The 20046-nt window shown below is 30.1% G+C and overlaps 3 protein-coding genes across 3 annotated transcripts; 1 reads left to right on the forward strand and 2 right to left on the reverse strand.

Annotated features, from left to right (window-relative positions):
• Positions 1-134: 134 nt before the first annotated feature.
• On the forward strand, positions 135-3446 carry LOC111041792. Its single transcript, XM_022326204.1, has 3 exons — positions 135-593; positions 1168-1259; positions 3009-3446. Exons 1-3 carry the CDS (start codon positions 356-358, stop codon positions 3147-3149), a joined length of 471 nt encoding a protein of 156 aa, XP_022181896.1. The 5' UTR covers positions 135-355; the 3' UTR covers positions 3150-3446.
• LOC111041791 lies at positions 1365-4966 on the reverse strand. The gene is made up of 2 exons (XM_022326203.1): positions 4006-4966; positions 1365-2202 (listed from the first exon to the last, which is right to left on the reverse strand). Exons 1-2 carry the CDS (start codon positions 4453-4455, stop codon positions 1384-1386), a joined length of 1269 nt encoding a protein of 422 aa, XP_022181895.1. The 5' UTR covers positions 4456-4966; the 3' UTR covers positions 1365-1383.
• A 2195-nt stretch (positions 4967-7161) lies between these two features.
• Positions 7162-7646, reverse strand: LOC111041787. Its single transcript, XM_022326200.1, has one exon. The coding sequence runs from the start codon at positions 7644-7646 to the stop codon at positions 7227-7229; it is 420 nt and encodes a 139-aa protein (XP_022181892.1). The 3' UTR covers positions 7162-7226.
• Positions 7647-20046: the final 12400 nt, after the last annotated feature.

A 20046-nucleotide genomic window follows, 5' to 3' on the forward strand; every position in this document is an offset into this window, starting at 1 on the left:
CACTGAGGCGCACAAGTATAATAGAACGACAATAATTAAATCTGGCGCTCTTAAGGTGGGTACACACCGGAGCATTTAGGTGTAATGTAACGCTGTAATGTAACTGTAATGCTCAAGTGTGTACGGTGTTACTGTATCATTCGTGCGCGCTCGGCTCGCGACGCCGTCGATCCATCCGAGTGTCGGTATTTTGACGAACATCAAAGGAATGTTACATTACAATTCGCTGCTAGTGTGTACGGTAAACTAGTTGCTCGCAGCGAATCGCCCTGATCGCTGATCCTCATATCAGTACTTTTATTTGACTCAATTAAATTTTACCAATAAGTGTTTTATTTAAATCAATTAATTTGAAATGAATTGGACTAACGAAAAAGTGTTAGATCTCATTGAATGCTACAAAAATAAACCGGTACTATGGTTCCCAAAGGACCCAAAGTATTACAACAAATTTGCGAAATCCGATGCGTGGGATGATTTGGCCAAAGAAATGAAAATTACACCAGATGAATGTAGGAAAAAAATAACCAGCCTTAATGCATCATTTCGACGAGAAAAAATGAAGACGAAAAATAGTCAGAGAACTGGCACAGGTACTTATAAAACAATTTTTATAAATATTAAAATAATCAGAGCTTGAATTTGAAAAAATATTTCGTTTTCGTTATTCAGAATCAAAACGTTATAACATTTTGTGTTAATCGTTGCTTAAAATTAAAATGTTTTGAAACTTTGATGTTAATAACAATTAACACGTTATCAAACTTTATTGTTTAACAGTATTTAAAATTAAACATGTACCTTTATATGGGATTATTCACACACGGCAATGAGATGCACGTTTGGTCGCGTTCGAACGCGCATGTTTAATTTTGAACGTTCCTCAACTATAATTAAACAATACTTTCCCAATGTATTTTCCATTCATTTTGGTTTTTAATAACACACGGGCGATTCGGACGCCGCAATCGCGCGTGTTCATTCATAATTTGTGACTTTGACTTTGTAGTAGTTACCTCCGTGCAAATTATATACAATTATAATTCAACAATATATAATTAATTTAAAATACAATTAACATAAAAAGTTCGATAAATTTGACAACTCTTCTGGGTAGCTACGTAGAGTAACAATTTATAATATATTTTTATTATATTTTTATACAAGGAACAGACGAAGTTTATGAGAGCACATGGTTCGCATTCAAACATTTTGCCTTTATTATGGATAAGGACAATCCACGACCTACATTAGATACTGTAAGTAAAAACTATAAATGTATGAATGTATTATGTTTATTAAATGTATAATCATTATGTATAATAATTATAAATAAAAATTAATAAAACACACTATATGTACCAGTAAAAAAATAAAATAAAATTATGCGTAGTCACTTTGCCACGAAACCGCCCCTTCATTTACAAAATAATTTGCAATTTCGTTTCGAAGTTCTTTTACATCCAACGCCGATCTACGAGGCATATTCCGGATTGGTAATAAAGACGTCATGTTGTTGTTTTCTGATCTCCAATTTCCTTCAGTTATCTGTCCACCAACTTCTCTGTCAAATGTGCCACTCGGGGTATAAATGTTCACGGAATTCATACTTTTCCTTAAAAAGTTATGGAGGTGTGCTACAGCCATCACTACAACCTCTGCTTTTTCGGGTTCCAATAGCATAGGCTTACGTAAAACACGAAACACCGAAGATGAAATTCCGAAAACGTTTTCTACAACACGGCGGGCCCTGCATAAGCGATAGTTGAAATTTCTTTTAACAGAACCTTTGGGATGTAAACCCGAAAACACTTTCATGACATGTTCATTCAGTGGAAATGCCTCATCACCAAGTACAAAATATGGCACTGGTATTTCTCTTCCCTGTAATGGTATTGGGGCTGGTATATTCAACGAGTTGTTTTCCATTTTTTTATATAACTCACAATTTTTGAAAACTCCGCCATCCGAAATTCTACCCTGACATCCGGCATTTACGTAAATGAAGTTATAGTTGGAATCAACGAGTGCAAATAATACAATGCTAAAATTTCCTTTGTAATTAAAATACTCACTTCCACTATTAAATGGAGCTTGTAGGACTACATGTTTTCCGTCCATTGCTCCTAAACAATGGGGAAAATTCCAACGATCTTCGTAACCTCCTGAAATAGCTAACCAGCCTTCAGATGTCGTAGGTATCTAAATTTTTAAATAATAATATATTATATTTGTATAAAAATTATCACAATTTAGAAGAAAATATTAAATATGGGTACTCGAATTTTATTTTTCAAATTTTTTATTGTTTAAATTGTATTTATTATCACTGTGTTTGAAGTTCAAATATTAGTTTATTTGTTGGGTTCTTGAAAATTGAATAGAAGGCTCCTAATAAATTGTTTCAAAGTAAGATGAAAAATATTAAAAATCAGTTGTCACAATTTTTTTTTATAAGCATTTAAAGTTTGAATTTTGACAAAATTTATCAAAACATCGAAATTTATTAATCATTGTAAATAAAAAATTATAAAAAAATTGTGACCAACGATTTTGGATTTTTTTTTATCACTTTAAGAACAACTTATAAGAAACCTTGTATTAAATTTAAAGATTTTCTGGCCGGCCAAAAAAATTTTATCGTTATTTTTAAAAAATGGATGTCGCTCTGCTGTACATTAGGGGGTGGGGTGGACCTCAGTCATAGAGTAGGGCACTATAATGTGTTTGTTAAATTTGAATGCAATGATAGTTATCATTGTATACGAAAAACGATTCTGAACGGAGATGATTTGTCAGTCTAGGATATATTGTATTTAAATATTGCAGTTATTATTTTATTTCAAGTAATTTATTTTTCAATTAGGACGGGTTGGCGGTTGCATATGGCATGGATAATCAATTTTTTCTAAAAACATTGCATGTAGTATATTACTATGTACTATATAAATATAACAAAATTCAAAATTCGTTTGATTGTAAATCGTTATTTTTTTTGTATACTTAAGGTCGTCACAGAACAAGTTGAAATTGAAAATCAGAATAAAGAACCCGAAGTCGATGTGTTACAGTCCACTGAAAACTTAAATGATTCAGTGATTTTCAATACTCCATCATCTCATCCAAAAAAAAAAGAAAAAAACAGATGATGATGTTATGCTTGACCAGGCATTTTCAATTTTAACTGCTGCGGCAAAACCGGTAGAAGAAACGGAATGTAGTGCGTATGGAAAATACATAGAAACTAAGCTACAAAGTTTTTCCCCACAAACAAGAAATGCTGTTCAACATGAGTTCGGTAACATCATTTTTAAAGCTTGCCAGGGGTTTTATGAATATAACTATCCTGCTAATAATATGAATCCTCTTCATATGTCACTTTCTAACTACAATCCTAGCCCTATACCTTCTACTTATATTCCTAGTCCTTTGTCTTCTACATACAATCCTAGCCCTCCGCCTCCTACTTATAATACTAACACTTCCCCCACTCATAATGCCTATGATCTTAATTAAAATTAAACAAAATTTTAAGAAGTTCGATTAAAATGTAATTGTTTCTTTTTTTATTATAATAAGTGTAAAATACATTTATTAACATTTGTTATTATTATTTTTTTTAAATTTATTAATATTATAATTAATAGTTAAAAAACAGAAAAAGGGACTTAAATCGTCAATATTATTATTTTTTTATATCTTATTAAAATTACAATTGTTTTTATACAGGGATAAAAAGTACAAATTATCAATAGTATTATAATTATTTGTTTATATTAGTATTTGACATTTGTTATTTTATTTCTTTGTTATTATTTTACTATCATTATAATAATAATTATTATTAATAAGCAAAGAAAGAACTTGTATTATCATTTTTATTTGTATTATTAATACTAATAAAAATTAAACAGGAAAAATATATTTATATTTGATTTGTTTTTAAATTATGTTCGAAACTTTAAAAAGTGTATATAATTCAAAATGTTCATAGAACATGCATACTTGTATATTTTCTTTTAAAGCTTCCACAATTGCTTGGCATACTTCGGGAACAATCTGTCCAATAACTTGTTTTGACATTTTAAACAGGTACTGCAAACTTTGATAGGAATCACCAGTTGCCAAAAATCGTAGCGTAACAGCTAATCTTTCTTTCACAGGAATGGCTTTTCGGAAATTCGTATCTTTTTTGGAGATTTTTTCACCGATCAAATTTATTAGATATTCAAAATCAATTGACGACATTCTAATGAAGTTTCTGTACTGTCCACTTATTTCCTGTTCCTGAAGACAATTTAATAAATCTGATCCACTACATATGTCCCTAGACTTCATTAAATTTGTTTGCCACCATCTTCTTTCACTTTTTTTTTTATTTTTTCGTTTTTTTAAAATAGAATGAATTAAAATAAATGATGCGCTAGCGACTTGTAAATTTCTAACAGAAGACATTGTACACGATGTGAACTAACTCGAGAACAAACTGTGAATAACTGATGGATAGACCGGCGAACAACCAAATACACGGTAGCGCTCGACTCTATCGTACACACTGGTCGTGTAACATTGTAACATTGTAACATTCAGGTGAGCACGAACTCTGTTACATTACGGCGTTACATTACAGCTAAACGCTGCGGTGTGTACCCACCTTTAGGTTCTTAAATGCTAAGATACATAACTCAAACAGTAATTAGAGAACACATAAAAGAAAAACATGGATGACTCTGAGTTATGCGCTATGCGCAGCGGCTAGGTATCTAGTACCAATATAATGTTACTTAACATACACTTGATACATCAAAATATCCTCCGCCGGAACGAACGGTTGTATCTTGGTCGGCGTTCGCCAACACGCAACGCGTTAAATGGCGACGACGACGACGTAAAACAATCGGATCAGCAGTTTGTAGCACCACAGAATGGTCACAACGTGTGACGAGTGCCCTAGCACGACCACGAATTCGTACATGCGACGTAAAACGGAGCATTTGTCTCGTCGACGGTCGACTCGACGAAAAGAAACAAAACAAAACCAGGCAACGCCTACCGCGCCACGCGGCACGCAAGAAAAAAAAGGTCGACCGCCGCGCTGTAACGGTAAGGTGAACTTCGAAATGATTCTGTGCCGTTCGCGCCACCGGTGGGCGCGTTGTCAACCCGAAACCGGTGGGCTGACGGCCTGCGTACGAACAGTTTTTCAATCAAATAATTTCTTTTACTCTATTTCTCTATTTAATTCGGTTTTTAAATATGTTTTATTAATAGTTCTTATTTAAATAACTTGTATCTTCTGCGTTTAAATTTAACTGTTATTTCATTTACACGACTTAAGAAGTATGTTATGCCCTTTTCATAGATCAAAAATCAAAATTAATATTAATGAATTTTCCACCTTCATATATTAACTATTTTTTTTTTACTCTATTTAATATTTTTCCATGTTAGCAATAATATTGACTATCAAGTTTTAATATTATTACATTCATTACTTCTACTTAGTGGAGATCAATATTATATACAATTTTTAACTTAACTAAATTTGGTAGACAAACCTGAATCCCGGAAAAAAAGTCCGATTTAATATTTTTTGGAAAAAAAGTCCGGTTTGATTTATTGTTTCATAAAAAATAGTGTTTCATAATTAATAAAAATAATAAATATATGTATAAAAAAAAATTAAATTACTAAATGCATAATATATAATATCAATTTTATTTAAAACTATAAATAATTGAAATTTAAAACTAATATTTATTTCGTTTTCGAATGCAATGGCCAATATTAATTAAAAATTCTTCCACCAATATTTCGTCATTCACTCTAGAACATAAGTTTTTTAAACGTTCACCGATTATGTTTTTTAGGTGTTGGAATCCCTTCACCTAATTCTTGTAACGCTATTTTAGCTCTATCTACTCCTAACTCTTCACGCATTTTAGAAATGAACTCCCAGACGGTTGGGTGTGCGTGTCCGACAAGATGCGTAAAACGGTTGTTCCAACTCTCGCAAATATTGTTTGTACGATGTTGACCGTTTATCGTAGCCTCGTGAACGTTCCATATTTCTGGTGAAAATAACGGTTTATTTTTTTTAATTTTATAGTCATACCTTTTCCTGACTTTCTATATGTACCATTGACATATGTGGAATCGAAATAATCAAGAACCTCGGTAACTTCTTCTGTACAAACCAGTGTCGGTATGGCCCACCCGGCTACCCGACGATCGCCTGGGGCCCTTGGACATTTTTATATATTAGGGGCCCATATCGAAATATATATATAAAAAAAAAAATGGAAAAAAAATATAGGTGTACTTGCGATTCTGGACTCGGGTTTCAATCGAATCTATTTGTAAACATTGAACCATTGGTTATAAAAATACTAGTATATCTGTATTCTGTATATGTAATGGATGATTGAACATTGTAATTGTTGAGGCCGGCTATAACAATAACGCTATATTTAGACAGTCGATGTAATATCTTTAGATTTATGCCATATTCCTATATATATATATTAATATATAATTATACGGCTAATAAGTCGTGGTCGGCACTGGCTCAACAAAAATAGATTTACAATAATTTCACAATAATTAAGTGATAAACCCATACACTGATATAATATAGAGACATGCAGACACACAAACTTATGCTGGCTATACATTCAGGCCTAACCGCTCTACTCAACGTCTCAACAGTGCAATACGGTTTTAATTGTAACGCAAACTTTGAAACATGTACTTATTATCAAGGCCGTAACTGGATAAAAATTTCGGGGGTCTAACATTTTTTCTAGGTATAGTTTTAGTATAGTTAAAACAATATTCACCGCTAAAATGTTTCTACTTTTAAAAATTTTGGGGGGGGGTCCGGACCCCTGGACCCCCCCACCAGTTACGGCCTTGCTTATTATTCATTAGTTATTGCCGTTATTGGTATTGTTAATTGTTACGGCCATAGAGCCCAAAGCGTTCGGCCCGATGCACACGTGCGGTTTTTAAACGCGCGGTGCCGCTGCGGTACCGCGGCCGTATATGTACACGTGAGCGTTTTTTGTACTAGAAACCGCTCTCCAGTATTTCGCCAACATTCGTCAGTACCGTGTTCGCGTAGTAAAAATGGAGGTATACAGGAAAAAAAAAATTATTATAGTATAAACGAAATATTACTTCAATATTTTATTTTATTAATCTCTAAAAAGGTCTATGCTATCTTCTTAACTGTAAAACTGGTTGTCCATAGATGCTGAAGTTGAGGATGTTGGAGATATTGTAGGAACCCCAGTGCTGGTTGTTTGAGACAGTTGAGTAGAAAGAGGTGTTCGAAATTGTGTAATTGGCGTGGGGCATTGATTTGGCTGAGGGGGACGATTAAGCTCGATGTAACTGGAATATGGATACGTATTCCGACCATATCCATGTGCGGGTTTGTAATGTGGGTTGATTTGTGGATATCCATATTGCTGTACAGCTGGTTGATTCCTCATACGCTTAATAATGTTCAGTATTTCGCAACGAAACTCCAACTTTTGGTCTTCTGTGAAACTACTTATAGACGGAAGTAAACTTTCAAAAAAAGATCTATCTGGGTTGATCTCTGGAACAATTGGTTGAGTTGTAGGAATTGGAGTATTCATAAATTCTACCAAGGAAGACTCTATGTCATTTTTACGTTTCTTTGTAGAATTATGTTTATAGCGAGGAGGGCATTCTGATCCATCTAAATCTAAGTTACTGTAATGTGACTCTTGATGGTCCACTGAATTTTGGTGGTCCATTGAATCTTGCTGGTCCAATAGTGCCTCATGATCTAAGCTAGACTGAGTATTGGTTGTGGCACCAGCAGTTTGTAAGAATGACAACTGTTGTGCATAAATGTACCGTCTCCCAGTATTAGCAGTTTGTCCTGATTTACATTTTTTTTCTCACTTTTAGTATAGTGATCTTTAATGTTCTTCCTTTTTTGAATGAATTTAGTGCCTAAAATAACCAATAAAAACATGTATATGTACAAGTAATTAGGTATTGAAAATTGTATTAATCTATAATAAATAACAATATTTAATTGATATTTTATAAGTATTAACCTTTTGATCGTCTATCAATCAAGAACATCTTGAACCACTAATGTCCTTATTTGTCGAAGAAGATTTAATCAAATTTATTGAAAAAGATGAAATAATTGATCAGTTAGCATCTTTTAGTCAAGAATTGAAGAGATTATTATTTTAAAAAATATTAAAAGTATTATTTTAAATTTGTTTATTATTATTATTATTTTTTTGTTTTTTATTTTTTGTAAGAGGGGCCCATTGTAAATTAATATGCCGGGGGCCCAATCATAAGCCAGACCGGCACTGGTACAAACCTTCTTTAAATATTGCATTCCGTCGTAAACTTTATTCATTGGCAAAAATGCTAACCCGTCTAACATAGCAAAAACATGACTTTATGTATCATCCGTTTTATATTTGGCTTGTAATCCTACTTCTTGTATCTTGCGATACGTACTTTGAGACAAGTTATAAAAACAACCTTGTATACGGACGTGCTCGCCGAGAACACACTGGGTGGCATTTATAGTAGCTTGTTCAAAATCTAAATTTATAATTTGTGGATCCGGGCAAAATTGTAGATTGTCACATTCTTTTAGAATTACGCTAAAAACTTCTTTGTAAGTACTATAATTTTTTTTTTTTTTTGAAGAAAACAGTTAACTACAGTTCCAAAGCATCATATTTTTATACTCCAAAAACATATAACTGCAGGAAGTTTTCTGGACTTAACGAAAAATTACCATCACAATACCAAATATGTGCTTCAGTTAAATATTTTAATCCTTCGGCAAGTGCAAAAATAATTATCCTGTCATCGGAATTTAATTTATTATCATATAGCAAAAACCGTTAGTTTTTGTAAAGTGCCCATTCATCTTTAATTGTCAGTTCAGCCAAAGAATTGGGTTTCGGTGGAATACCTCGGTTTCTATAGTTTCTAAGTGTAAGTTTAATACTTTCTTCAGAACTAAATGATTTTAAACAATTTTGAGGAAGTTCACTTACTACAGCTGAAAATACTTGGCATGGTTTATTTGTTGTTATTTTCATTCGATTATTCGCGTCTTCTTTAGCTTTCTCGACTGTCGCTAAATTATGATCACCAGCATGTGAATGATCCTTGATTAACTGAGGGTTAGTGATGCCTACGGTAATTTTTTTTTTATAATTTTTTTTAATTTATTATTATTTATTTATTGTAATTTACTTTTTGAAGGGATTAAAATACCCGGACACGTTTTAGATAATCTTTGAGAGCATTTCCAGCGGATGCTTGTTGACAGATTATGATTAACTGTGTAAGCAAAACCATTACAAATAATTTTTTTACCCGATTTCAAAATTACTACTTCTTCCTTACTTCTTTCCATTTCGATGTGAATAACTACGAGAGTGGAAAATGACTGGATTTCTTATGCGTTATCGTAACATCAATATTGTATACGTTGGGTATTTCATATTTTATCTTATAATACAGATTAATTGTGCTAGGTATCTTTATTGCCTTTTAATGTACACGATTTTTCTATCATATATTCTAGTATATTTTTTCTATCTACCTTACCTTAATATCTTCTATTTCTGTAGATTGTGTAACGACGTTAATTCTTTATAGTTTTAAATTATATTAGATCATACCAATCATATATGTTATTAATTTTGAATTAATTATATAAATTTAAATATGTTTTATGAAACAATAAATCAAACTGGACTTTTTTTCCGAAAAAAATTAAATCGGACTTTTTTTCCGGCTCCCGACAAACCTACAAGAGATAAATTAATTATTATTAATAAATATTGCTGAATTATCTTTTTATATGGTAATACCATTGATTATTATTATTAGTATTATTTTTGATTATTCTATAGTGACTGGTAATGCTACCCTCCCCCTTTTCACTTAAACTCTGTTCATTATGATTTTGACTATATATTAATTTGCAAAATATAATAACATCTCCGTACAACTATACATTCTTTGTAAAATTGAATTCAATGTATGTTATATTATTTTCTTACCATGACATACCCACAAACTAGGATGAGTCACAGAAAAATTAATTCTTAGAGCGTTATGGAAGCTTTCTATGTTGTTATTAGTTTGACGAGGCAATAAATGAACTGATACAATTTGTGGACCAACATTTCTTATCCATTACCTTTAAACAAAATTATTGATTTCACCTTTGTTAGATTAATTTTCTATACAAGATTAGACTTTTTTTAATTTAGAATTTGAATTTAAAGATATTATAATAATAACAACAATAATAATATATTCAGATGAATAAAACGGCAATGTGCCCGATAGTACACCCGATATAGATTAGATCTAAACAATGTACTATGTGGGTTATTGATATATCATCAGTACTTAAAGTTAATAATAATATAAAGAAAATACATTTTTCTCTTACTCAATTTTACATATTACAGTTTAAATGTTAATTAAGAATCATGTCTAACAGAGAAAAGAATAAACCAAAGCCAACTGTAAGTTTATTACACAAAGCCTTAGCTCTTGGGGGAATTTGTTAGTAGGACACAAGAGTAAAGTAGTTATTGTAAGCTAAAATGTTAAAACATTATTATATTATCTCTGCAGGCAAATCAACTATTTTATATTATGTATATCTTATTGACCTTCCTTGGACTTAAATTATATTTTATATAATATTATATATGCATTTATGCATTTATGAAATTCTAGAATTACAAATTAAAACAACAATTAACTAAAATAAAATTTGTTTTTAATTACAATACAATTTAAATAAATATTTCCAATAAAACCCATAAGTTGTAAAGTTATTATCTAATAACAAAAGTGTATTGTGTAGATAAGTTCTAAATTTTACTATTTTAAGATTAAGACACCTAATAGAAATTGTACAGGATGTACAAACAGCTAAGAATAGTTTCTTAACTATTAATGTAATGAGTAATGACTAATGTTATTGAAAATTATTGGCTTCAATAAACTGTTAAATGTTGCCTACTGACATTGCTCATAGCCAATGTACGGTCTACACGTCGGCGAATAATACGGAACAACGGCAGATGGACGACACGGCGCGCGAACAATACGCACGCAGCAGAGTGAAAATGTACGGTCTACACGTCGGCGAACATTACGGCACAACGGCAGACGGATGCTCAACGGATGAACATAACTTCGAGACAGGAAGATGTCAAACACTGTTCAGTGAACGACGGTAAAAACACGAGAGGTTTTTTTCAACAGCACCACGGATATAGATACTATGGTTGCACGTCGGCCTATATTGGATCACAGCGTAGAGCGGCGCCGAATGTTCTTATCAAATCTGACGAAAAGTCACGTTTTACTAGCGCCCTCTACAGTAAGAACTCTTATACCATGTTACCATAACTTTAGAAACATATTTATAATTTATATAATCGCGGGTATATGATATACCAGGTCATAGAGGGCGCTAGTATCACGCGACTTTTTTTAAATTCTTGATAAGAACATTAAGAGCCGTCATATCCGTGCTCGTTGTGCAACCATAGTATCTATATCCGTGACAGCACGAACAGGACAACAACCCGACGAACTCGCGTATCAGTGATTGTGTTATGATATCCAACCGGCCGCGTGATATGATATCCCACCGGCAGCATGCCGGCCGGTGCAATGTACGCACGCCGTCGTCGTCGCAAATTGCGTGTGACGGCAACATACCTCCCCCCTTGGAAGACGTAGACTTCCAAAGTTAACCAGTATGCTTGAGTTGATGGGGTTGATGACTTATATGCTAACTTAAAAACTAATTGAGGAATATCTCTACATAAGTGTACAATCAATGAGTGGACTTATGGAACAAGGAAATGATAGTTGTTGCTTGTTGGTGTAGGAGAACAAATCAGGAGCCCTGTTCATCCTCGATAGGCAGAACTGCTAACTTCACGACGGGCTGTTTGTAACCCCCGTCACTTGTTCTAACAGTTACGACTCTGACCACTCTATCCTAGCCCGGATGGGTCAACTCGACCCTCCCTAATTTCCAATGTATTTGGATGATGCACTATCACGAGGTCTCCGACTGCGATGTTCGTTTGCTTACGATGCCATTTCGATCGGCCCTGAAGGGTAGTCAAGTATTCTTCTGATGACCAGCGTTTCCAAAACAACTGTTGAAACTGGGTCAGTAACTGCCATCAAGACAACCGGTCCCAGATAGCAAAAATGTAATGATAATAATACTAAATTATTATTAATTCATTATTATTTGAAATAATATCATTAAAATAATATAGTATTATTATTACTTCATTACGAAAATATTATTATTAATATAATAATATAGTATTGTTTTATATGGAATACATTTGTAATATTATTTTTAAAGTAATAACATAATAATACTTTATTGTTATTACTTCAATACGAGAGTATTATTATTAGTAAAATAACATAATATCGTTTTATTTAGAATACATTCATAACATTATTTTCAAAATAACAACAAAATCATACTATATTATTATTAATTCGTTACAAAAATTATATCAATAAAACAGTATATAATTTTATATATTAATTAATAATTATAATAATAAACTATGTATATTAATAATATATATAAAAAAAATCTCGTGTCACAGCTAGTGTTAGTGTACTAACTCCTCATCTGTAACGACTCGACCGATTTTAATGACATTTTTCTTGTATATTTGGTAGGTATATATGAGATAATATTAGCCAATAGTTAAAAAAGTATTTTTCACCATCCTACCACTACCCAGCGATGTGCTCTAACAGCCAGGATTTTGAGATTATTACGGTGGAAATGTTTGCAATTTATAAATGATAGCTATAATATTGGTTATAGGAGACATAATTAATAGTACTTAATTATTAGTATTTTTTATTTATTTATTATTGGTTGCCTTTGGTTATTCGGGCAGATCAGGTACAATATTTATATATATATATACATGCAGTCTAACTATCAAAAGATTTTTTTCTTTTAAAATGTGTATTTTTGCACGCTTAATTTGATGGTAGGTACTTTAAAAAGAAATCGCTCAAACTTAATTTGTAAGTTAAACTAAAATAATTTCAAGATGCTTGATTTTTGGAAAAATCGTGTTTTTGAGTTAAAATACTAAGAATTATCTACGCCACTGGATTTATCGTACCTATATAATATATATTATGTCGCATCCACATAGTGAAATTCGTCCAGATCGTGAATTTTGACGAAAATACATTATATGGACATCCATTTCATGAAATGGACAATACCTATATCGTGTACTTTGTGATTATTATTTTATTATAACTATATATAGGTAATTTTATATATTGTTCTATACACAAAAATATAGCAATTAAAGTCAATAAATTATATCATATTACATTATATTTTTATTTTATTTTTCATATATAAATAATAAATAATATAATTTAATAAACCATACGTATATTATATTTTATAAACAACAGTGTTACCTATTTCCTATATTAAGTGTTATAAAATATTCATGAAATTAACTATAATTATAATATTTAACTACCTATATATTTCATATTATTTTCATTATTATCTATCTGCAGTTGTGAGAGGTTTTATTATAAGTTTCCTATTCTTTGGTTAGGTTAGTTTTTTTTTAACGTTTCACATATACTGTTAAAAAAATTTCAAATGGTGGTCTTGATACATAATACGTATATTTGATTTAATTTAGTAAATTTTTATTTAAGTTCAAAATTACTTACCTTTTGATTTTAGCCATTTCTATTTCAGCAATCATCTGTAACTGACTACTGAGCATATTTAGTGAACGGTTTTTTGTATATAATAATAATAATAAAATAAAAATATAATATAATATGATATAATTTATTGACTATAATTTTATTGCTATATTTTTGTGTATAGAACAATATATAAAATTACCTATATACCTAGCTAGTTATAATAAAATAGTAATTGCACAAAGTACACGATATAGGTATTATCCATTTCATGAAATGGATGTCCATATGATGTATTTTCGTCAAAATTCACGATCTGGACGAATTTCACTATCCGGATATCCAGTTCATGAAATGATGAGTGGTTTCACTATGTGGATGCGACATATACATAATATTTCGTATATAATATATTATTATTATTATATTAGGTACCATCCCTGTTTTGATACACGCCATGTCACTAAATAATATGATAATTATAAAAACTTGTTATAGGTACTTATTTTAGATTCTGAGCGGAGTGATACTTTATTAATTATAAAAATGAATTTTATAAATTTAAATACAAAAAATACAATTATATTATATTATATTTGTAATATTGAATTTATTATAAGACTTAGTGTTCCGAATGAACGGAGGAATACCCGAATATTGTCATAAATCATAATTTGTATACGATAATGTTGGATAATATATGTATACCTACCAATAATGTATACCCAATGCACATTTTTAAAATGTATGATAATAATATAATAATATTCGTATTTCGTAGTAATTTCGTATAGGTACCATTATATTGCGTACCAATATACATCGATATTACACAATCTATATATATATATATTATATCATACGTGACACGTCGTGCAGTACCTACACTTATAGACTATATATCTAATAGTAGTATAGGACAGTGGTCTGTTTCCATATCTGTGATCAGTGGCGCCGAACACGCGTACTTATAAGGTGGTGCATAATATAAGTATAATAAATAATAATATTATAGATAACTCAAGACACCGCTGCTGTATCATGAATTCATGTGTGCCTGCATTTCACGGGCCGCGGGGGAGTGGGGGACTGCGGCGTGTGTGGGTCTGCAGACTTTATCGATGTTTGAATATTATTACCGTCTAAAAATAGTGGAAAACCCATGAAGTACGGCGGAAATCAGTATTAATAATTAATATTGATAATATCCCTCCGACAACCGAACCACAACCGCCGATCAATTAGTGATTAAAATTTACAGTATTCTGTATTACACATTAACATTTAACACTGATTATTAGTGAAAAGTTAACCGTGAACAGTGTGAACTGTGAACACTGAACACATTAGTACATTACGTATTTACGTCATTACACCATATTATGAACACTGGAGAGTGAAGACTGAAAAGTCTGGAACATTGTCAACTCTGTGTCTCTGGTCTGTAGTCTGTACAGTGTACACTATTATAAGCCACTACTCAGAACTCACGCTTTAATTTGTATTTTGTTGCAAATAGTCGTGATCTGGTGAGTACTATTATCTATTATTTATTTAAATTAATAAAATTATTGTAGTTGTAAGCGTAGTATACTCATTATTCAGTCAATTTAAATTTTAAACTATTTTATATTACCTATATTTATTTCGTTTGGTCATACTTAGTTTAAACTTTAAGATTCTATAGAAAACTGTACAATAACTATTGGTAACGTTCAAAATGTATCTTCAAATGTAAATTTACAATTTTAAATATTTTTAGCTTAGATTACCTAGTTTTTTTATTTAATATCACACGTTTGACTATCAAAATGTGAATTTTAATTAATAAAATAGATTTCTTAAGTGGCAACTGAATTGATGAAATGTAGTAGGTTTGTTATTAGGCAATTTTATAAGATAAACACAAATCCATGTTAATTTACATTAGTATTAGGTACCTATCTTCCATGGGTGACCCATGATGGGTCTGTCATCTTATGTTGAATAATTTTGTACTCAGACCGCAGTTTTTAAATCATTATTCATTATATTGAGTTCAACTTAATTTTTTCCCAAATCAAATATTATATCTCAGAATCTACCATGCTGCATGGCGAATGTATTGCCTTATACCTATTACATGATAATACAATTAATTTATAATAATAGTAAGTTACCTAGATATTTTTATTATACAATAAACAATACACTACCGTACATGAATACAAAACCCAGACAAATATTTTGGAAAACTATATAATATTTTATTATGTTAAATTATAGACCATATAGGTAGTTATGGTAGCCATGTCATGTTTATTCATAATTTCATAGTTAATCTATTAATCTTGTAAGTACCCTTGTACTAAATATAATAATTAGGTATTTAGGTATACATAATATTTTAATAAATTTCCAACCAATACAAGTAGCAAAATTAGTTGTACCTACTACCTACTATTAGGTATGTAGGTACTAAAAATAATTTTATAAATGTAATCTCGGTAATTATACCGATTATTTGATAACCATAACTTATAATAGTAAATCTTTTTATTTGAATAAAACTTAGATCATTCAATTAAAATGTATGGTTACACGCTTATAAATATTAATAGTTAGGTACCTACCTATTTATTATTCATATTAAAAAAAATATTATGGACATTAATTTAAAGCAGTCCTACCTATACTTTGTTTGTGTAACTAGTTCTTTTTAAAAAATTATTTTTAACTTTAAAGTAACAATTTGATTGTTAATTAATGACTGGGATTAAATAATAAACAGGAGATTTTATAGTTCAGTTTAAATTAAATTCAAAATTACCACAGATAGGTATAATTTGAGGACGCTACATAAACCGGCATATGTTGTCTTCATTTTATAAACGTTCACGATAGCAATTTGTACGCTCTGAATAATCCATTACATTGTTATGTTTAATATTAGAGTGAATTGACCTATTATTAAATTTTAAAGTAAGAATATTGTCTAGTAAATATCATAGGTTATTTTGTACATTTTAAAATGTTTATAACTCGCTTTAAAATTAAAATATATAAATAACCTATATAATTCACTAGCTAATATTCCTACTTTAAAATTTGATTATAGGTCTATTCACTCTTATACTAAACCTAACAGAGTTCAATAGATTGCTCGGAACATTATTGAATTTGCTGTGTTATACTTTGTGCTCGTGTATGGATGTAGCATCCTCTTATGAATTACCTTTATAATAATTTATTAACTTCGGTACCTACCTAGTTGTTTTTTTTTTTTCAGTTGAAAATCTAAACACACTTATATACATGATATATAATAAGTTATTAAGTTTATTTAATTTATTTTGCAATTTGTAGGTACCTATTATTTTAATTACAATAACATAAATAGGCAAATAAAAATAATGAATGACAAATAGACAAATCATTTCTTAATGTTCCAATTTTAAATTTTAGTTTTTGTTCATGCATGTAGGTGTGCTAGGTATTTAGCTTGAAATGCTGTAAAAAAATAAAAATAATATCTATTATAATAATGCATACATTTTTTAAGTAAGGATACTATTATCTTCAAAAGTCAATTAGCTTAATTGTATGAATTGGTTAGTAATAAGCATTGGTATTTGCATATTATGTTTAATTATTAAACAATTTACATTATAATAAATATTCTTGTGATTTGTGGTCAATAGTTATTTTATCGAGTATTTTATTACTTTAATATTTAAATTTATTCTGTTTGTATATTCGGCTTATAAAACTAGTGTCGTTGATAACAACCAATTGAATATCCTACCTTCCATTTATTTATTTCTAATGTATGATTTGTTGTAGACAGATTTGTTTAAATCTATAATATGAAGAAATCGGTCCCTCTCAGTAGTCGAACAAAGAGAAGGAAAATTAAAGAAGAGTTAGACTATTTCAATCCTCTTTCAAACACCTACAACCATGATATTATTCCTGAACAATTATTTTTGGAATCTAATCTACTTAATGAAATACCAATTTCTAACTCAAATTCACAGAACTGTCAGGATAATCTTTCATTTACAACAGCAGATAATAGGCTTCCAGAAGAATTAAATGAATCACAACATTTTGATTTCTTTAACTACAAAATTGATTCTCCTCTTACAGACACATCTGACACTGATGATTCTAATAACTTATTATCTAGTACATCATTTACGATAAATAATGAATTAGCTCAATGGGCAATACTTTACAAAATTTCTCATATTTCCTTAGATAATCTTTTAAGTATTCTTCGAAAACATAAATGTTTTATTACAAAGCCCAAAAGAGCCAAGACATTATTACAAACCAAACCCATTTCAATAGAAAATATGCGGGTCGTCAATCCTGGTAAATACTACCACTTTGGTCTCAAAAATGGAATTGTTCGTTATTTACCATATTACAATAATTGTATTTTAGAGCAAGAATTAAAACTTGTTATTGGTATTGATGGGCTCCCCATTCATAAAAGCACTTCTCTACAGTTTTGGCCAATTTTGGCTTACATAAGACCAAAATCTGATCTTGTTTTTCCTGTGGGACTTTACTGTGGAAACCAAAAACCTTCGGACAGCAATGACTACTTAAAAGATTTTGTAGATGAAGCAAAATATTTAGTATTGAATGGTATTAAATTGGAAGATAAGCTATACAAAGTTAAAATTGATGTAATTTGTTGCGATATGCCAGCCAGATCCTTTGTTTTAAAAATTAAATCTCATACTGGGTATAATTCATGTCCACGATGTGAAATTGAAGGAGAGCGTAAAGAAAATAGAACAGTTTTTCCTTATTGTGAATTACACAAACGACCACCAAATAGGACACATAATGGTTATACAGACAAATTAACTTATGATCATCATTTACCCAATACTGATATCTCTATACTTATTGAATTACCTATGTTTGATATTATCAACGACTTTTCTTTAGATTATATGCATATGTTATGTCTTGGAGTGACCAAAAAACTGCTTTTTTTATGGATGAATGGTCCATTAAATGTACGCTTGTCTTCATGGAAAATTAGAGAGTTATCAGATTTAGCTATTAACTTAAAGTCCGACTTTCCTTGTGATTTTTCAAGAAAACCAAGAAAATTTGAAGAAGTAGCTCGATTTAAAGCTACAGAATTTAGAGCAATTTTGATATATTATGGTTTTGTTATTTTAAAAGATATTATAACTGATGATTGTTACAAAAATTTTAAGGCTCTCAGCATAGCAATGACAATACTTTTAAGCCCTCATCATGTTTCTTTAATACAATATGCTCGTGATTTGTTAGAATATTTTGTCAAGTCCTTTGAACAAATATATGGCCAAATGTACATGGCACCAAATATTCATGGCTTACTTCATTTGGTGGATGATTATGATAGATTTGGACCTCTCGATAATTGTAGTACGTTTTCGTTTGAAAACTACATGAAAGTACTCAAGAGTATGATTAGAAAGCCTCATAAACCATTGGAACAAGTTATAATACGATATAATGAGGGAGAAAAATCAACCAGTAATTTAAAAAAAAAATTTAATATCATAAACAATAATGAAGGATTATTATCAGGACCACATAACAAAGGACCTCTGATAAATAATTTAGTGACAAATCCACAGTTTAGTACATTAATTTTGGGAAATTACAAATTAAAAACCAATGTGGATGCAGATTCATATTTTTGTACAATTAATAATGAAATTGTTAAATTAATTAATATTGCACATTCAACAAACACTGGAAATATAGTTTTAATTGGCAGGAAATTTAAGGAAAAAACAGATTTTTATGTTCAGCCTATTAAATCATCACATTTAGGAATTTTTTCTGTTAAACATTTGTCTAAAAATTTAATGTGCTGGAATGTTAAAGATGTTAAAAAAAAAGTTATGATTTTATCTTACAAAAATGAACAGATTGTTGTACCCCTTTTGCATGACATTTAGAAATTAAGAATTTATTTAAAGTAAATTTCCCATTTTTTTTTTTTTTTTTTTGTAACATCTATATAATATGTAATTATCCTTAGTTATATTGATAAATTTATTAATTTTTTAAATTTGAATTTTATATGCTTAAATAAATTAGGTATATTATTAGTAACTAAATGTAAATATAAATATGAAGATAAGAAAATATGTGAATTGTATGATTTTTGGTTGGCGATTTAAAATATAATAGGTATACCTATATTTTTTCATATTAATATTAAATTAAAAATGTATAAATGTAGTAGGTAGC

This window comes from Myzus persicae, unplaced genomic scaffold (genome assembly GCF_001856785.1).
Source record: "Myzus persicae strain clone G006 unplaced genomic scaffold, MPER_G0061.0, whole genome shotgun sequence".
NCBI classification, from domain to species: Eukaryota; Metazoa; Arthropoda; class Insecta; order Hemiptera; family Aphididae; genus Myzus; species Myzus persicae.

Coding starts and splice junctions, on each gene's coding strand:
- LOC111041791 (XM_022326203.1), bottom strand. CDS start 4,455: ATGTCTTCTGTTAGAAATTTACAAGTCGCTAGCGCATCATTTATTTTA. Junction 2,203..4,005: donor CTTTAAAAGAAAATATACAA/GTATGCATGTTC, acceptor TTAAAAATTTAG/ATACCTACGACATCTGAAGG.
- LOC111041787 (XM_022326200.1), bottom strand. CDS start 7,646: ATGAATACTCCAATTCCTACAACTCAACCAATTGTTCCAGAGATCAAC.
- LOC111041792 (XM_022326204.1), top strand. CDS start 356: ATGAATTGGACTAACGAAAAAGTGTTAGATCTCATTGAATGCTACAAA. Junction 594..1,167: donor TAGTCAGAGAACTGGCACAG/GTACTTATAAAA, acceptor TTTTTATACAAG/GAACAGACGAAGTTTATGAG. Junction 1,260..3,008: donor CACGACCTACATTAGATACT/GTAAGTAAAAAC, acceptor TGTATACTTAAG/GTCGTCACAGAACAAGTTGA.